Source organism: Bos grunniens, chromosome 21 (genome assembly GCF_055505025.1).
Source record: "Bos grunniens cultivar Pamir isolate PY7600 chromosome 21, Bosgru_T2T1.0, whole genome shotgun sequence".
Classification (NCBI taxonomy): domain Eukaryota; kingdom Metazoa; phylum Chordata; class Mammalia; order Artiodactyla; family Bovidae; genus Bos; species Bos grunniens.
In genome coordinates this window covers 39,216,879-39,233,322 of record NC_141185.1, presented here as the reverse complement: position 1 = coordinate 39,233,322, position 16,444 = coordinate 39,216,879, and the positions used below count along the sequence as shown (strand labels likewise).

The 16,444-nt window shown below is 37.1% G+C and overlaps 1 protein-coding gene across 5 annotated transcripts in view; it reads left to right on the top strand.

Annotated features, from left to right (window-relative positions):
• The window catches only part of UBE2Q2 (ubiquitin conjugating enzyme E2 Q2), a 62,420-nt gene extending 47,662 nt beyond the window's left edge, over nucleotides 1–14,758 (top strand). For 4 of the 5 annotated variants that reach the window (XM_086364001.1, XM_086364000.1, XM_086364002.1 and 1 more), the window contains 4 exons: nucleotides 6,469–6,517; nucleotides 6,953–7,048; nucleotides 10,952–11,018; nucleotides 13,113–14,758. In XM_086364001.1, coding sequence (XP_086220127.1) covers nucleotides 6,469–6,517; nucleotides 6,953–7,048; nucleotides 10,952–11,018; nucleotides 13,113–13,144 — 244 coding nt within the window. In that variant the 3' untranslated portion in view covers nucleotides 13,145–14,758. The remainder of the gene's footprint in view (nucleotides 1–6,468; nucleotides 6,518–6,952; nucleotides 7,049–10,951; nucleotides 11,019–13,112) is intronic. The other variant, XR_015149829.1, reaches the window with a different exon arrangement.
• The last annotated feature ends 1,686 nt before the right edge of the window (nucleotides 14,759–16,444 follow it).

Genomic DNA, 16,444 nt, shown 5'->3' with positions numbered 1-16,444 from the left:
TTTGGGTCATGAAGATCTTTTTTGTATAGTTTTTCTATGTTTTCTTGCTACCTCTTCTTAATATCTTCTGGTCCTATCCTTTATTGTGCCCATCTGTGCACGAAATGTTCCCTTGGTATCTCTCATTTTCTTGAAGAGATCTTATAGTTTTTCCCGTTCTGTTATTTTCCTCTGTTTCTTTGCAGTGATCACTGAGGAAGGCGTTCTTATCTCTCCTTACTATTCTTTGGAACTCTGAATTCAAATGGGTATATCTTTCCTTTGCCTTTAGCTTTATAGCTTTGTTATAATAAGTTAGCAAGCTGTAGGCAAATACAGTAAATAGGCAGTTTAGGGTAGTATAGAATTTCCAATCCACTGGTGTTTTATGAGCTGCTTTACTGAGCCATCAAAACTTGGCTGTCTTTCTTGCTTAGTCCAGGGTACAGTGTAGTGAGAATCAGAAAGATTATTTGACGGTAATACAATACATTATTAGAGAGCTCTTTGTAAAGATGCTTTATTGGCTGATATAATAGGAGGTATTGTTTGTGTCCCAGTCATTCACAAAGAGAATACTTCTACTTCTATATGACCATGGGTTTTTTGTCTGTATTGAGGGAACATTATTTTAAGAATCTGGTTTTAAATGCCAGAACTTTATTGCTCTTTTAGGGCTCTGGTCTTATCCATGGCCCCTTTCCTTACCTCAACAAAGGGAAAGATCATGACTGTTTTATGTAGGCTGATAAATCTGCCTTTTTAAAAAATTTATTTTTAATTGGAGGATAACTGCTTTAGAGTATTGTGTTGGAAGCCTGCCTTTTTAAAAAAAATGAGATTATCATCAAGAATTTGACTTAATATAAAATTTTATTTCTCATCTGTTTTTTGGATCCTTGCAAGAATCTGTTGCATGATTAATGGTATTTGTTGTCCACTTAAGTACTGGTATCTGTTGTCCCCTCATAGCAATTAAGTGATCATCCTAGATTGTGGGTGGGGAGGTTAGCTGGCAAACATTCTTGCAAGAACCTCCTAGTAAAACAAAAATTTTATAAACTAATGCCCGAAGAGGCTGAACTTAGGATAGTGTTTGCTATATAACTTTGGCAACTGAAAAATTTTTTAAGCTGAAAATGTTACTGTGCCCATGTATATGTATATGGCATTTTATCTGTAAATGACCCTTAGATTATTTTTTTTCCTAGTGTCCTTGCATTGTCTCAATATTCTGCAGGAGCTTTTTGTTTGGACCCTAAGAACAATAGGAGCTTAGAACACATGCTGATAAAATGATGCAATACAAAAGTAGAATTGACTTTTTTTCATATGTAAATGCTGCTGGTGGTATATATAAAAGAAATTTAGTAATTGTATACACTAAGGAAAGTTTATTATGCACTAATATATGCTTAGCTCACTTTTTGTATAGATACTAGAACTCCTTCTGTCTTGTGTTGAGATATCAAACACTTTTATAGTTAGAATGTGCTTGTAGAAAATGTACTTTCTTCTAATCTACAAGTATGAAAACTTTCCCTTCTCTCCTGACAAGACTGTCCACCCCCAAAATGAAGAGTGGGGTGCTAAAGGGGAAGGTGGTGATTAGATAATTGGTAGCTCAGCATTAACTACATATGTCCTTTTCCTAAAATACGTTTCTCTTTAGCATTTCTGAAGTGTAAGGACCAAGAATGGTGTTAACTCATTAACAGATTACTAGACTTTGAGTGGTTTTGGAGAAATCAAAATCAAATGAGAACTTGTATCTTGTAATTCTGTTAAATCAGCAAATGCATATTTAAAGCTGCAAGATTTTTAAATATGCAAGATACACTTTCAGCCCAGTGGGAGATTCAGAGAATTGTAGACAAATTTCTGAGTTTTAGGAACATAAGAGAATATACACAGTTTATCTTTTATTAAAAAAAAAAATTATGGTGTATAGTTGATTCACAATGTTATGTTACTTTCTGCTATACAGCAGAGTGAATCAATTAATACATTTATATACATCCACTCTTTTTAAGATTCTGTTCCCACATAGGGCACTACACAGTGTTGAGTAGAGTGCCGTGTGCTATACAGTCAATTCTCATTAGTTACCCATTTTATATAGACTGGTGTGTATGTCAACCCCAATCTCGCAATTTTTTCCTCCCCTGCAAAGTGTAAAATCTCATGATTCTCTTCCTGATTTAATTTTTTTAGAGGTTTTTTCTTCCTATTAAACTTTTGCTTTGAAAGTTCCCGAAAGTTGGGACAAGAAAGTAAGAGAGATGGTTGCCTGAATTCTCCAGGATCAGTTCAGTTCAGTTCAGTTGCTCAGTCATGTCCGACTCTTCGCGACCCCATGAATCCCAGCACGCCAGGCCTCCCTGCCCATCACCAACTCCTGGAGTTCACTCAGATTCACGTACATCAAGTCAGTGATGCCATCCAGCCATCTCATCCTCTGTCGTCCCCTTCTCCTCCTGCCCCCAATCCCTCCCAGCATCAGAGTCTTTTCCAATAAGTCAACTCTTTGCATGAGGTGGCCAAAGTACTGGAGTTTCAGTTTTAGCATCATTCCTTCCAAAGAAATCCCAGGGCTGATCTCCTTCAGAATGGACTGGTTGGATCTCCTTGCAGTCCAAGGGACTCTCAAGAGTCTTTTACAACACCACAGTTCAAAAGCATCAATTCTTCGGCGCTCAGCCTTCTTCACAGTCCAACTCTCACATCCATACATGACCACAGGAAAAACCATAGCCTTGACTAGACGGACCTTTGTTGGCAAAGTAATGTCTCTGCTTTTGAATATGCTATCTAGGTTGGTCATAACTTTCCTTCCAAGGAGTAAGCATCTTTTAATTTCATGGCTTCAGTCACCATCTGCAGTGATTTTGGAGCCCAAAAAAATAAAGTCTGACACTGTTTCCAGTGTTTCCCCATCTATTTCCCATGAAGTGATGGGACCAGATGCCATGATCTTCGTTTTCTGAATGTTGAGCTCTGAGCCAACTTTTTCACTCTCCTCTTTCACTTTCCTCAAGAGGCTTTTTAGTCCCTCTTCACTTTCTGCCATAAGGGTGGTGTCATCTGCATATCTGAGGTTACTGATATTTCTCCCGGCAATCTTGATCCCAGCTTGTGTTTCTTCCAGCCCAGCTTTTCTCATAATGTACTCTGCATATAAGTTAAATAAGCAGGGTGACAATATACAGCCTTGACGTACTCCTTTTCCTATTTAGAACCAGTCTGTTGTTCCATGTCCAGTTCTAACTGTTGCTTCCTGACCAGCATACAGATTTCTCAAGAAGCAGGTCAGGTGGTCTGGTATTCCCATCTCTTTCAGAATTTTCCACAGTTTATTGTGATCCACACAGTCAAAGGCTTTGGCATAGTCGGTAAAGCAGAAATAGATGTTTTTCTGGAACTCTCTTGCTTTCTCCATGATCCAGCGGATATTGGCAATTTGATCTCTGGTTTCTCTGCCTTTTCTAAAACCAGCTTGAACATCAGGAAGTTAATGGTTCACGTATTGCTGAAGCCTGGCTTGGAGAAGTTTGAGCATTACTTTACTGCGTGTGAGATGAGTGCAACTGTGCAGTAGTTTGAGCATTCTTTGGCATTGCCTTTCTTTGGGACTGGAATGAAAACCGACCTTTTCCAGTCCTGTGGCCACTGCTGAGTTTTCCAAATTTTCTGGCATATTGAGTGCAGCACTTTTCACAGCATCATCTTTCAGGATCTGAAATAGTTCAACTGGAATTCCATCACCTCCACTAGCTTTGTTCGTAGTGATGCTTTCTAAGGCCCACTTGACTTCACATTCCAGGATATCTGGCTCTAGGTCAGTGGTCACACCATTGCGATTATCTGGGTTGTGAAGATCTTTTTTGTGCAGTTCTTTTGTGTATTCTTGCCACCTTATGTTAATATCTTCTGCTTCTGTTAGGTCCATACCATTTCTGTCCTTTATCGAGCCCATCTTTGCATGAAATGTCCTCTTGGTATCTCTAATTTTCTTGAAGAGATCCCTAGTCTTTCCCATTCTTTTGTTTTCCTCTATTTCTTTGCATTGATTGCTGAAGAAGGCTTTCTTATCTCTTCTTGCTATTCTTTGGAACTCTGCCTTCAGATGCTTATATCTTTCCTTTTCTCCTTTGCTTTTTGCTTCTCTTCTTTTCACAGCTATCTGTAAGGCCTCCCCAGACAGCCATCTTGCTTTTTTGCATTTCTTTTCCATGGGGATGGTCTTGATCCCTGTCTCCTGTACAGTGTCACGAACCTCATTCCATAGTTCATCAGGCACTCTATCTATCAGATCTAGGCCTTTAAATCTATTTCTCACTTCCACTGTATAATCATAAGGGATTTGATTTAGCTCATACCTGAATGGTCTAGTGGTTTTCCCTACTTTCTTCAATTTAAGTCTGAATTTGGCAATAAGAAGTTCGTGATCTGAGCCACAGTCAGCTCCTGGTCTTGTTTTTGCTGACTGTATAGAGCTTCTCCATCTTTGGCTGCAAAGAATATAATCAATCTGATTTCGGTGTTGACCATCTGGTGATGTCCATGTATAGAGTCTTCTCTTGTGTTGTTGGAAGAGGGTGTTTGCTATGACCATTGCATTTTCTTGGCAAAACTTTATTAGTCTTTGCCCTGCTTCATTCCGTATTCCAAGGCCAAATTTGTCTGTTACTCCAGGTGTTTCTTGACTTCCTACTTTTGCATTCCAGTCCCCTATAATGAAAAGGACATCTTTTTTGGGCGTTAGTTCTAAAAGGTCTTGTAGGTCTTCATAGAACCGTTCAACTTCAGCTTCTTCAGCGTTACTGGTTGGGGCATAGGCTTGGATTACTGTCATATTGAATGGTTTGCCTTGGAAACGAACAGAGATCATTCTGTTGTTTTTGAGATTGCATCCAAGTACTGCATTTTGGACTCTCTTGTTGACCATGATGGCTACTCCATTTCTTCTGAAGGATTCCTGTCTGCAGTAGTAGATATAATGGTCATATGAGTTAAATTCACCCATTCCAGTCCATTTTAGTTTGCTGATTCCTAGAATGTCTACATTCACTCTTGCCATCTCTTGTTTGACTACTTCCAATTTGCCTTGATTCATGGACCTGACATTCCAGGTTCCTATGCAATATTGCTCTTTACAGCATTGGACCTTGCTTCTATCACCAGTCACATCCACAGCTGGGTATTGTTTTTGCTTTGGCTCCATCCCTTCATTCTTTCTGGAGTTATTTCTCCACTGATCTCCAGTAGTATATTGGGCCCCTACTGACCTGGAGAGTTCCTCTTTCAGTATCCTATCATTTTGCCTTTTCGTACTGTTCATGGGGTTCTAAAGGCAAGAATACTGAAGTGGTTTGCCATTCCTTTCTCCAGTGGACCACATTCTCCAGAATAGGGGAGAGTTATTGACTAGTTTCTGTTAGTGAGTAATTCCACTGTAACTATTATTACTAGTGGTCTACAGTAGAAGTTTTTAGATTCCTTACTTCTCTGTTACTTTGTTTAGTCAACACAAGGATTCATTTGCTTAGCCAGAATGCAAAATTTACAGGCTCGAATGGTCTTGGCAAGTTTTATGGGGCAGGAGGAAGAACAGGCATTTGGGAGAGTAGGCAGTGGAAGGAATCTCAGGCAAGGGAAAGGCATGGGCAGAGTCCCAGAGGACAAACAGAACGTGTGGTGGACACAGTTTTCACATAGACCTAATCAGTGGTCCTACCTTATGTGTTTTCAAGATTGCCACAGTTTTTCTTTTGTAATTACCATTCCTTTTATTTTTAGGCATGGTATTTAATGTGTTTTAAAGTTTAACATTAAAGGAGGAGTTACTTTGAGAAAATGTCAAAGGCTGAAGAATCTTGATCTAAATAATGATTTCTAAGGGAGATCTAATGGAGATTTCTAATGAAATCCCCTGTAGTTGTCCTTGGTTCAGAGAAGAGTCCTCAGGACTAGAAAGAGAAATAGGAGAGCTCCAGAGAGGCTCCCTGGTCAGAACCATTTGATCTTCACAACAGAATGAGAAATATTTTAAGTATAAATGCAGATGTTCATTACTATAGATAGGGTAAAATCATCACTGCTGTCAAAGGAAAAGCTCTTGGCTATTTAACATGATGTTGGAGAAATCTTTTAAGATGAGTAGAACAGTTGAAAACCATTTAAGGAAGATTTCTCCTGCCCCCATTCTCTGGAATGTTTAGGGCTAAGTTCTTAGTTTCTGATACCTTAAAAGTTTTCAAGTGTTCTGTTGTTAAGAACCATTATTTAGTTAAAAAAAGACATTTAGATGATGACATCAGAATTTTAGAATTACCCATAGTTCTGTAACCCTAAAAACTTATTTTCATTTTTGCATGTTATCTTTTAATCTTTACTTGTATGCATGCTTTCTTAGTAGTGATACTTTAAAAACTGAAGAAAGAATACCAAGATCTAGAGAATTTTGTATGATTCCTTTTTCTTTTTAAGGTACGTGTTGGGTGGTGGAGCACTGTGCATGGAACTACTCACAAAACAGGTGACTGTTTTTCTTATGGCACTCAAGTATTTCAACCTCTGTAGAGTGTTTTAATTATGTAAATTAGATTCTAAGTGGACAGAGAGCTCTTTGTAATAGTACCCACTTTAAAATAATTTTTTTTTTTTTGCTAATAGCACCTATTTTAATAATGAAAGCTATTTAAACCAGTAAAATGACATTGTACTTGGTGCTTAATCTATGCTAGAATGGGCAATAAGAGTGATGTTTGTTATAATTTGCTCATTTGTTGCTCTTACAACACAGCTTTCTTTGTTTTGTGAGATTTTGGAAATGGTCCAACTTTTACTCCTTGACTACAAACTTAACATAAATTTGATACTACTAAGTTGTTATATGCCATTTTCTTAAGCTTTCCTGAGTGAGAATCAGGAATACCACAGTGTTTTAGAGAGTGTTTTCTTCTTTCTATAGGGCTGGAGCAGTGCCTATTCAATAGAATCGGTCATCATGCAGATCAATGCCACCTTAGTTAAAGGCAAAGCCAGAGTGCAGTTTGGAGCAAATAAGGTACTTTTATTAAGAATGTTGCATTAACTATGAGATACTTTTCCTGTTACGAAGCTTCTACCTGTTCTTTTAGTCTTTGTTATTTCTACTATAATTAAGTATGTCTATGGTTTAAAATTTATTATTGGTTTATATATACTAGTGAATAAAAAATTATATGTAGTTACATGCTTCCCCAAATTGAAATCCCATTGTAATAGTTAACTCCTAGTAAGCATATATGTGCTAGGCTCTAATCTAAACTTTTTATTGGTATTAACTTTCTATCCTCTTAATAACCTAGACGTAGGTACTATTATTGTCCTCATTTTGTAGATGAGGAAACTGAAGCACAGAGAAGTTAGGTGACTCATCTAAGGTCAGGGTGGAGAGTGAGGATTGGAACCAGACGTTCTGGCCGTTAATCTCTGCTCTTACCCACCGTGTTCTGTTCTTTATTCACTTACTATATCAGAAATATCTTTCATGTCTAATTATAGTTATCTGTGGACACTTAAGACCAAAACAAACTCTGAAGTTAGTATATTTTGGAAAAGTGTGTGATGGAAATCATCCCTACCTGACATTTTAAAAAAAATTCTGTATGTTCCTAAAATTCCTTGTGAATTTTGTATTAAATACCTATCCAAATAGTACTAAATCTAAGTAAGTATTTCTTACTGTATTGCACATCAAATCACGAGCTCACTGGAATCTTAACTCACAGAGGAAGCAGAAAATTGATTCTCTAAGGGGACTAAAGTGGTCTCATGTTAATTGTATCCACAGTTCTCATCAGTAGCAAATGCCAAAACTCTTTAGAAGAAAGGATTTCTGAATTAAGACTATAAGATTCTCAGAGATTAAGATCAGTTCAGTTCACTCACTCAGTCAAGTCCGACTCTTTGTGTCCCTGTGGACTGCAGCATGCCAGGCTTCCCTCTCCATCACCAACTCCCGGAGCTTGCTCAAACTCATGTCCTTTGAGTCGGTGATGCCATCCAACCATCTCATCCTCTGTCATCCCCTTCTCCTTCTGCCTTTAATCTTTCCCAGCATCAGGGTCTTTTCCAATGAGTCAGTTCTTTGCATCAGGTGGCCAAAGTATTGGAGCTTCAGCTTCACCATTAGTCCTTCCAATGAATATTCAGGACTGATTTCCTTTAGGATGGACTGGTTTGACCTCCTTGCAGTCCAAGAGATTCTCAAGAGTCTTCTCCAACACCACAGTTCAAAAGCATCAGTTCTTAGGTGCTCAGCTTTCTTTATAGTCCAACTCTCACAACCATACATGACTACTGGAAAAACCATAGCTTTGACTAGACGGACCTTTGTTGGCAAAGTAATGTCTCTGCTTTTTAATATGCTGTTTAGGTTGTCATAGCTTTTCTTCCAAGGAGCAAGTGTTTTTTAATTTTATGGCTGCAGTCATCATCTGCAGTGATTTTGGAGCCCTCAAAAATAAAGTCTGTCATTGTTTCCATTGTTTCCCCATCTATTTGCCATGAAGTGATGGGACCGGATGCCATGATCTTTGTTTTTTGAATGTTGAGTTTTAAGCCAGCTTTTTCACTTGACAGTGAAAGATGACAAGCACCCAAGTAGACAACCTAACATACATGAGAACTGGCAGAAACAAATAAGAGACACAGGGTCACAAAGACTTGAAGTTTTGGAAGTAGCAGATATTAAAATTGTGAGAAAATGAATACTTATGTGTAATATCTAGTGATCAGAGAAAAGAATCTATAGAAATGAAGAATGTTAAAATGAGAAACTGATTGGACATCAGAAGAGAGAATTATTAGAAGAAATAACTCAGAATGTTGCACAGAGGGACCCAGGAATAGATAGTACAGCAGAAGTTAAGAGGTACAGATCAGAATGAGGTCTAAAACATGTCTTATTTGAATCCCAGGAGGAGATAATAAAATCATATTTAGTGAGGAATAGAAATCAGAAAGTGAAGTTATAAAAGCAAATCCAAATAAATAAATCATAACAAATATAAATGCACAAAAGTTACCAGTTAGTTTGAATTAAGTGGTCTTTAAGAAGTGTATTTATTTATTTTTATTAAAGTTTTTTGGAAATATAGTTGATCTATAGTGTTAATTTTTTTCTGTGCAGCAAAGTGACTCAGTTACACATTTATGAATACATTCTTTTTAATCTCCTATTATAATTTGTCACAAGAGGTATGTTTAACATGTGAGGATACAAAGAGATGGAATTTTTTTTAGGGAAGAAGATAATAGAGATAGACCAGTATAGGCATACCTTGGAGATATTATGGGTTCAGTTCCAGACTACTTGAGTAAGGCCAGGGTCACAGTAAACCACACGAACTTTCGGTTTCCTCGTATGTGTAACAGTTACACTGTACTGCAGTCTCCTAAGTGTGTGATAGCATTATGTCTAAAACACAATGTACATGCCTTAATTTAAAAATACTACTAAAAAATGCTAACCATCATCCGAGCCTTCAGCTAGTTGTAGTGGTTAACACCAAAGATCAGTGATCCCAGATCATTGTAACAAACATGGTAATGACAAAGTTTGAAGTATTTCAAATTGCCAAAATGTGACACAGACACACAAAGTCAGCTAGTGTTCTTGGGGGAAAATGGAGCCAATAGACTTGCTTGGTGCAGGGCTGTCACAGATCTTCAGACTGTTAAAAACAGCAACAAAAAAATGTAGTATCTGCTAGGTGCAGTAAAGTGAAGTGCAGTAAAATGAGGTTTGCCTGTATACACTGACAAAGCTGATTTAGCTGTGTAAACAGTGTAAACAGTGTGATTTTGGAACAAAGCATTAGTGACTACTTAATGATAAAAGTCTCATTTAACCAGGAGGATATAATTTTTTACTCTAGGTCATGCTATCATTTCTTAGAAAAAGCAGGGGACAGTGACTAATAACAATAGGCTGTACATTAATTTTCTTATTTAATCTTAAGGATATACAGGGATACTCATAAGAGTAGTTTATTCGAATCGAAGAAGGAAGGTGGGTGAGAGGAGGAACTGGGTGGTAGCAGGCCAGGTAGGAATGAAAGCTGTCATTTGGAATGTGTTTATACACATTCTTATGCTATGAATTTATTAAAAAATTATGTGACATAACATAATAGATGTGAACCACTATGGAGAATGCTTATGATAATTCTCCACGATGGAGAATTGGAAGTTAAGATGTAGGCAAGTTGTACTTATGGGGATAAAATTAATAAAATCAATCTTAAACTTGGTCCCTTAGAAGACATTCTAATCTGTAGAGGTTAACAAAAGAAGACTCCTTTAGTAGTGTGACTTGGTATCACTTATGGGCATTCTTCAGGTGTTTAACTCAAATTGTTATCCATATGTATAGTCCTTAAAGCCTAATGTTTCCTTACCTGAAGGCAGTATTTTGTAGTTTCTTTCTTTTTTTGTTTTTTGATGGAAGTTACAAGGAAGAGTTTTCTGTCAGTGGACATTTATGATTTTATATTTCTAGATACAAATGTGTTTTTCTTTTTTGAAGTAACAGTTGATTTATAATGTCTTAATTTCTGCTCTACAGCAGTGCTTGTTATACATACATATATATACACACACACACATATATATATGTACATGTACATTCTCCTTGCATCCAAACAACATCCTTTAACTTTATTCATAAAGCCTTGTACTTGTGCAGTGGCAGGAGGACTTAGAAAATGAACTGTGAACTTTGTAGATCTTTATTAGAAAACAATTTTGGTTTTGTTATCCCTCTAAAATAGTTGGGAATAATGAAATTGGGAAATTTATTTTTGAAATGGAAATACTTGGTTTCTTGTGTTAAGTACAGCAGTGATGCAAATAATCCATCAATTATTTGTAATGATTTTCATCTACTTACAGTTTTGATATAAAATGTATAATTCTCTTTCAGAATCAATATAATCTAGCAAGAGCCCAGCAATCTTATAATTCCATTGTACAGATACATGAGAAAAATGGTATGTTTACTTCAATAAGTATTGATTGCCATATGTGAAATTTTACATAATGTACTGTTTACTTGTTTTGTTTTATTCTTCTGTTTTTGCTTTAATTTCTTACAAAGTATGGTTACCAGAGTGAAAAAATTTAACTTGAGGATACACATGCTTCATTTAAAATCTTTGTATCCTAAATACTTGGCCTGGGAATCTCTGAGTCAAACATTTTTGAGTAGATTGATGAATGAATCACTTTACTCACTTGAAATGTGTGATACTGGGATAGGAACTGAGTTAAAGGCAATTCTAAAGGTGGAGTTCTTGCTGTTAATACTGAGTAAGTGCAATCAGGATCATGAACAAGTTGCTCAACCATTTTCAGACCACGTAATGCTTTTTGACAATTGTGCAGATTTATTTATTCAAGTAAAAAAGTTCTAACTTCAGTCTACACTTAAAAATATTTGAATTGTAAATTAAAAAAAAATATCTTTCAAAAGTTTATTGGACTTATTTTCAATTTTTCTTGTATTCACAAGGCATGTTTGGAGTTTTTGTCTCTAATAGTGAGATGACAAAGAAGTAGACTTGGAGTCAGGACCTATTACCAGGTGCCATTTGCGTCACTCACTAGCTCTGGGGCCCTGAGCAAGTCCCATTACCTCTCAGCCTCAGTTCTCTCATCTCTAAAGTTGGTATAATGTCTGTCTTACCAAATGTGAGGAAGGAGATAAGCTATGTGTGTGTGCAGCACTTAATAACCAAGTGTGCTGATATTCAAGGTAGCTGGGGTAGTGGAATGGATGCATTTTTGTGCAGAGGAGGTTAATTGATAGGAAGTAGTTTTTCTTCAAGAGTATCTACAGTAAAGTGTTCTGTAGTTAGAATGTGGTAGCTTGTGACTTCATATTTGTGTTTTTTGTGTGCTCACTTTCATTTAAGTGATAGAGCAAATGTGTTGCTTTTGCAGTGACTGCTTACTTTTGAAAGAATAGTATTCAAAACAATTTTCAAGCTTCTGAAGAGGGAAATGATAAAATTTGAGGACAAAGCTGGGTTTTCATAATAATCATCTCTAGCACGCTAAAATAACAGACCCAGAGATGCCTATATGCTCCTTTATTAAGCACGTGGACACTCCACAAGTCTTGGTATATTTATACTGTTGGAAGGGCAGCTTCGTACCAAACAATACTTTGTCTCAGTCTCATTTGCCTTTTTAGAGAGAGCTTATCTTGTTGTTGAGCATAGAAACACGTTTTTCTTATCTCTTATTTTTTGTTAAATTAGACATTATAGTCAGCATTCAAAAATGTGTAAGTTTGTGTATAATTAGCTTTGAAGAAAGAGCAATAGATTCAGATTCAGGAGATGGATTCTGGTTAACCTGCTGCTGCTAAATCTGATCTTGGGCTTAGTCACTTAATCAGGGCACCTGCTGAGATGGCACCCTCACTGGCAAAATGACATCATTGCACTGATGACAGTCCCTCGTACTCTAAAATACCAGGATTTTGTTTGGGGGACAGTTATTTTTAGTTCAGTTTCCTATATAAAACTTAGTTTGTTGTCTAATAGTCCACACTCTTCTCTTTAGGTAGAAATGCCATTAATACAGAAATCTCACCTTGAAAATTCAAGTACAGTTTATTCATAGAAAATAACTATTGTGAATATATCAGAATGTTGTGTTACCAACCCAAGTATAAGCTTAATTTTTACAAGAAGGTTTAAACAGGGAAATTACAAGTAGAGAAAATTATGGGTAGAGAAAGTATCTGCTGCTGCTGCTAAGTCACGTCAGTTGTGTCTGACTCTGTGTGACCCCGTGGATGGCACCCACCAGGCTTCTCTGTCCCTGGGATTCTCCAGGCAAGAATACTAGAGTGGGCTGCCATTTCCTTCTCCAATGCATGAAAGTGAAAAGCGAAAGTGAAGTCGCTCAGTCATGTCCGACTCTTAGCGACCCCATGGACTGCAGCCTCCCAGGCTCCTCCATCCATGGGATTCTCCAGGCAAAGAATACTGGAGTGGGTTGCCATTGCCTTCGTTTCTCCTAGCTGGTTTAAGAATTAAAATATGTTAACTTTTTTTTTTCCCATTCTTTTTCAGGCTGGTACACCCCTCCAAAGGAAGATGGCTAAATGTGTTGACTTTTGTATGCTTGGACCAGTGTTGCTTTAAAGAAAATCTTTCCAACATGCAGACACAAGCTTTGAGTGCCCCTATAACAGCAGTACCGAAGATGTTAGCTAATAGATATTTTAGTGGATAATCTGTCAACTGATCCAGTATAAGTTACAGCCTTTCCATTTTTCTCATTTTAGGTATCTTGGACTGAGCAGTGGGGCCTTTACTGTATTTTTTCTGATAAATACACATACTGGCCACTCCTAATCATCTCTTTCTTAAAGGTGAAACGTCTTAAGCAGACAAGTCAGCATCAGGTTACTGAAGTTATGACTTGAGGGCAAATTTCCCATTTTTGAGCTCGTGTGTTATGAGGATTTACAATATATTGTTCCATTAAAGCCAATAAAGTTTAATCAATGTTTAATATTGGTTTAGAAAATTTAAGGTGTTCTGAATCACAGTAGCTTTTTCAGGTTAAAACTATTTTATGATATTGCCAAAATAATGACAGGAAATGTACTTGATAAACTGTTAAACTTTTTTTTTTTTTTTAACGGCTATGAAGATCTGAACTATCTCCCGAAGATTTGCTCTTAATTGAGTTGAACTTTTTAGGCAGAGCAAAGCAAGGCTGTCAATTCAGCTTGTACGCAGTAATTTCCACTGGGGCATCAGAGTCTTGCTGAGCTGAATCTGCTTCTTGTTGGTTCAATATTTCTTATGAAGAAGAGCTTGAAGTATAGAGCTTGAATTATTTAAAATACTAAGTCATTCTACGTTTCCATTTTATTAACGGGATGTTGCAATCAGTTGTAAACTAATAATCTTATAAAGTGATTGGCACAAAGACTTCTTGAACAAAACTGCAGTTAAGTACAAAAAGTATCTAATTTGGAGACTTAAATTTTTTCTATAGTCATAATAATGGCTTTTACATTGAAAGACTAATAGGAATTCTACATGTATTAATTCTTTTATAAAATCTAGACTCAAATCAGTGTACTCTCCATTTTATTGCCTTACCTGAATTAGTCCTGTTGGGTTGGTAATAGATTTTTTTTTTAATATACCCAAATTTGATTTAAAAGTAAACTCTAGTTATTAAGCACTTTTAAAAAGAAACCCAGAAGCACATTTTTTTCTGCACAAACCAGTTACAAAGTTCAAAAGTGTGTCTTATGCTTTAAGACTCAGTTTTTAACTTTGTAAACCACATCTGAAAGACTTGGCACTTCTGCATTATTGTGTTTAATTTCTTTTCCTTTTTTTCTTCTTTTTTTTTCCTATTTTGGTTAAGAGGATAGTAGAAAAAGATTTTCTGGCATTCTTGTTCACTTGGTTAATTTGTATACAATTTGGATTGCCAGTTGCTCAGATAACAAGTGACAAGGCAGAATTCTTTAAAGCATTAAAGTTCCTTAAACCTAAGGCTAAGTCTTGAATACATTATTGAATTCTTTAATATCCTGATGGCTAGCAGATTGACAGCTGCACATTTGGCATGCTTTGGTTTTTGGTTTGGGGGGGGGTGGACTTTATTTTTCATTGCAGATTTATTTGGCAATGTACAGTAAATTTTGTAAACTTGCATCAAGTTTATGAATAAAGAACCATTTAAAAAATAACCTCTTTCACTTTCCTTTTGTAACAGATACTCTTTGAGTTTCTATAGGCTCTGTTGGGTTTCTGGAATAGGATCATATATGGTGGGATGGGGTGAGGAGAGGCTTAAGGTAGATTGATTTCACAAGAGAAAGCTGGAAAACCCAGAATTGGTGTGTATAGACTTGGCATACTCAGGGTTTCCTCAACCTCTTCCCTTGCCCACACTGATTGTTTAATATAAATTCAGGTGCTACTTTCTGCATCGCTTTCCTAATTCCCCAAGGTACAGTAATCTGTTCCCTGTTCAGTGTACCCATAGCCTCTTCACACAATTGTCAATTTCTCACATACAAGAAGTACAGAGGTAGGAAAACTCCAGGCGTAGTACCTCTGCTGCTTTGAGATCGTTCTGTGTTGGTTTTATCTTTGGATAGACTTGAATGTGCAGCCACCTTAAAAATCCATCCAGAGGTAGATAACGGCCCTAGTGTCTCCTTAGGAAGTGAGAAAGTCTTTAGAGGTCCCCCTACCCCCCTCCCAAAAAAACACAACTTTTTCTGGGCCTAGAACTAGAGCATTTGTCTACCCCTAAATTAATGGCTGGTCAAAAGAATGAAACTATCATGATTAGTTTGGATCAGTGGTTTTCAAGGTATAATTTGTTGGAGAACTCTGGAGACTCCTGAGACCCTTTTAGGAGGTGTTCAAGGTCAAAGCAACATTAAACCATTATTTGATATTTTCACTCTCATTCTCTCCCAAGTGTACAGTGGAGTTTTCCAGAGGCTACATGATGTGATAGACATGATATTGAACAGACTGAATTCAGAAGCAGATCCAGCTGTCTAATACTAATGTCAATAGTTACAGGTTTATAAGATGTAAAGATGCTACTCTATGCAATACTGGGGAATGGAGTGGAGATCTGGTAAGGTTATTTTTTCATAAGTTACTGTGTGATGAACTATTTTAAGTGAATTAGTATGATAAATATACTACGTAAATATACCACGTAAATAAGTTCTTTGGCGTTGTCGGTATTTAAGAATGTGAAGCAGTCCTGAAGTCAAAATGTTTGAGACCTGCTTTTTTTAGACTTACCACATTTACCAGCCAAGAGCTGGGCACCAGATCAGGGCCTTGTCAGCAAGGAAGCTACAGGAGGAGTGGGTGTTCCCTGGGGAGACAGCAGTATCTGCTGTGCTTATATTTTTGTTTGTGGTTCTCAACTTGAACTTGCATCAGGGGTAGATTTAAATCACAGTAAAGCTAAAACTCCGACTGCTGGGCCCCAGCCCGCATAGTAAGCCTGCGGTGGGGACCGAGAACGCGCCAAGCTGAGTATTTCCCAGGTGAATCTGATGCTATAGGCAGGGAACTAATGCTGTTTGGGGCGTGGTTTCACAGCAATGGTAGGTACTCTGTAAGCTGATTTACACGTTCAGAACTTGAGGGCTACACGGTGTTGAATAAAGGTATTGATTTTCACACTTTTAAAAGCATATACTATCTGTTCAAAAATCAGACTCATGCTGTTGTTTAACTGACATCGGACTGTAAAGACTGATAACAACACTTTCTAGTCTGACTCCAAGAATTCATGAAACACTTGGAAATACGGCTACAAGAGCAGTGAGCGGCACAGAACGAGGTGGATCTGGTTTGAATGCGTGAAGCCTCCGGGAAAGTCCCAGAAGACTTACAGG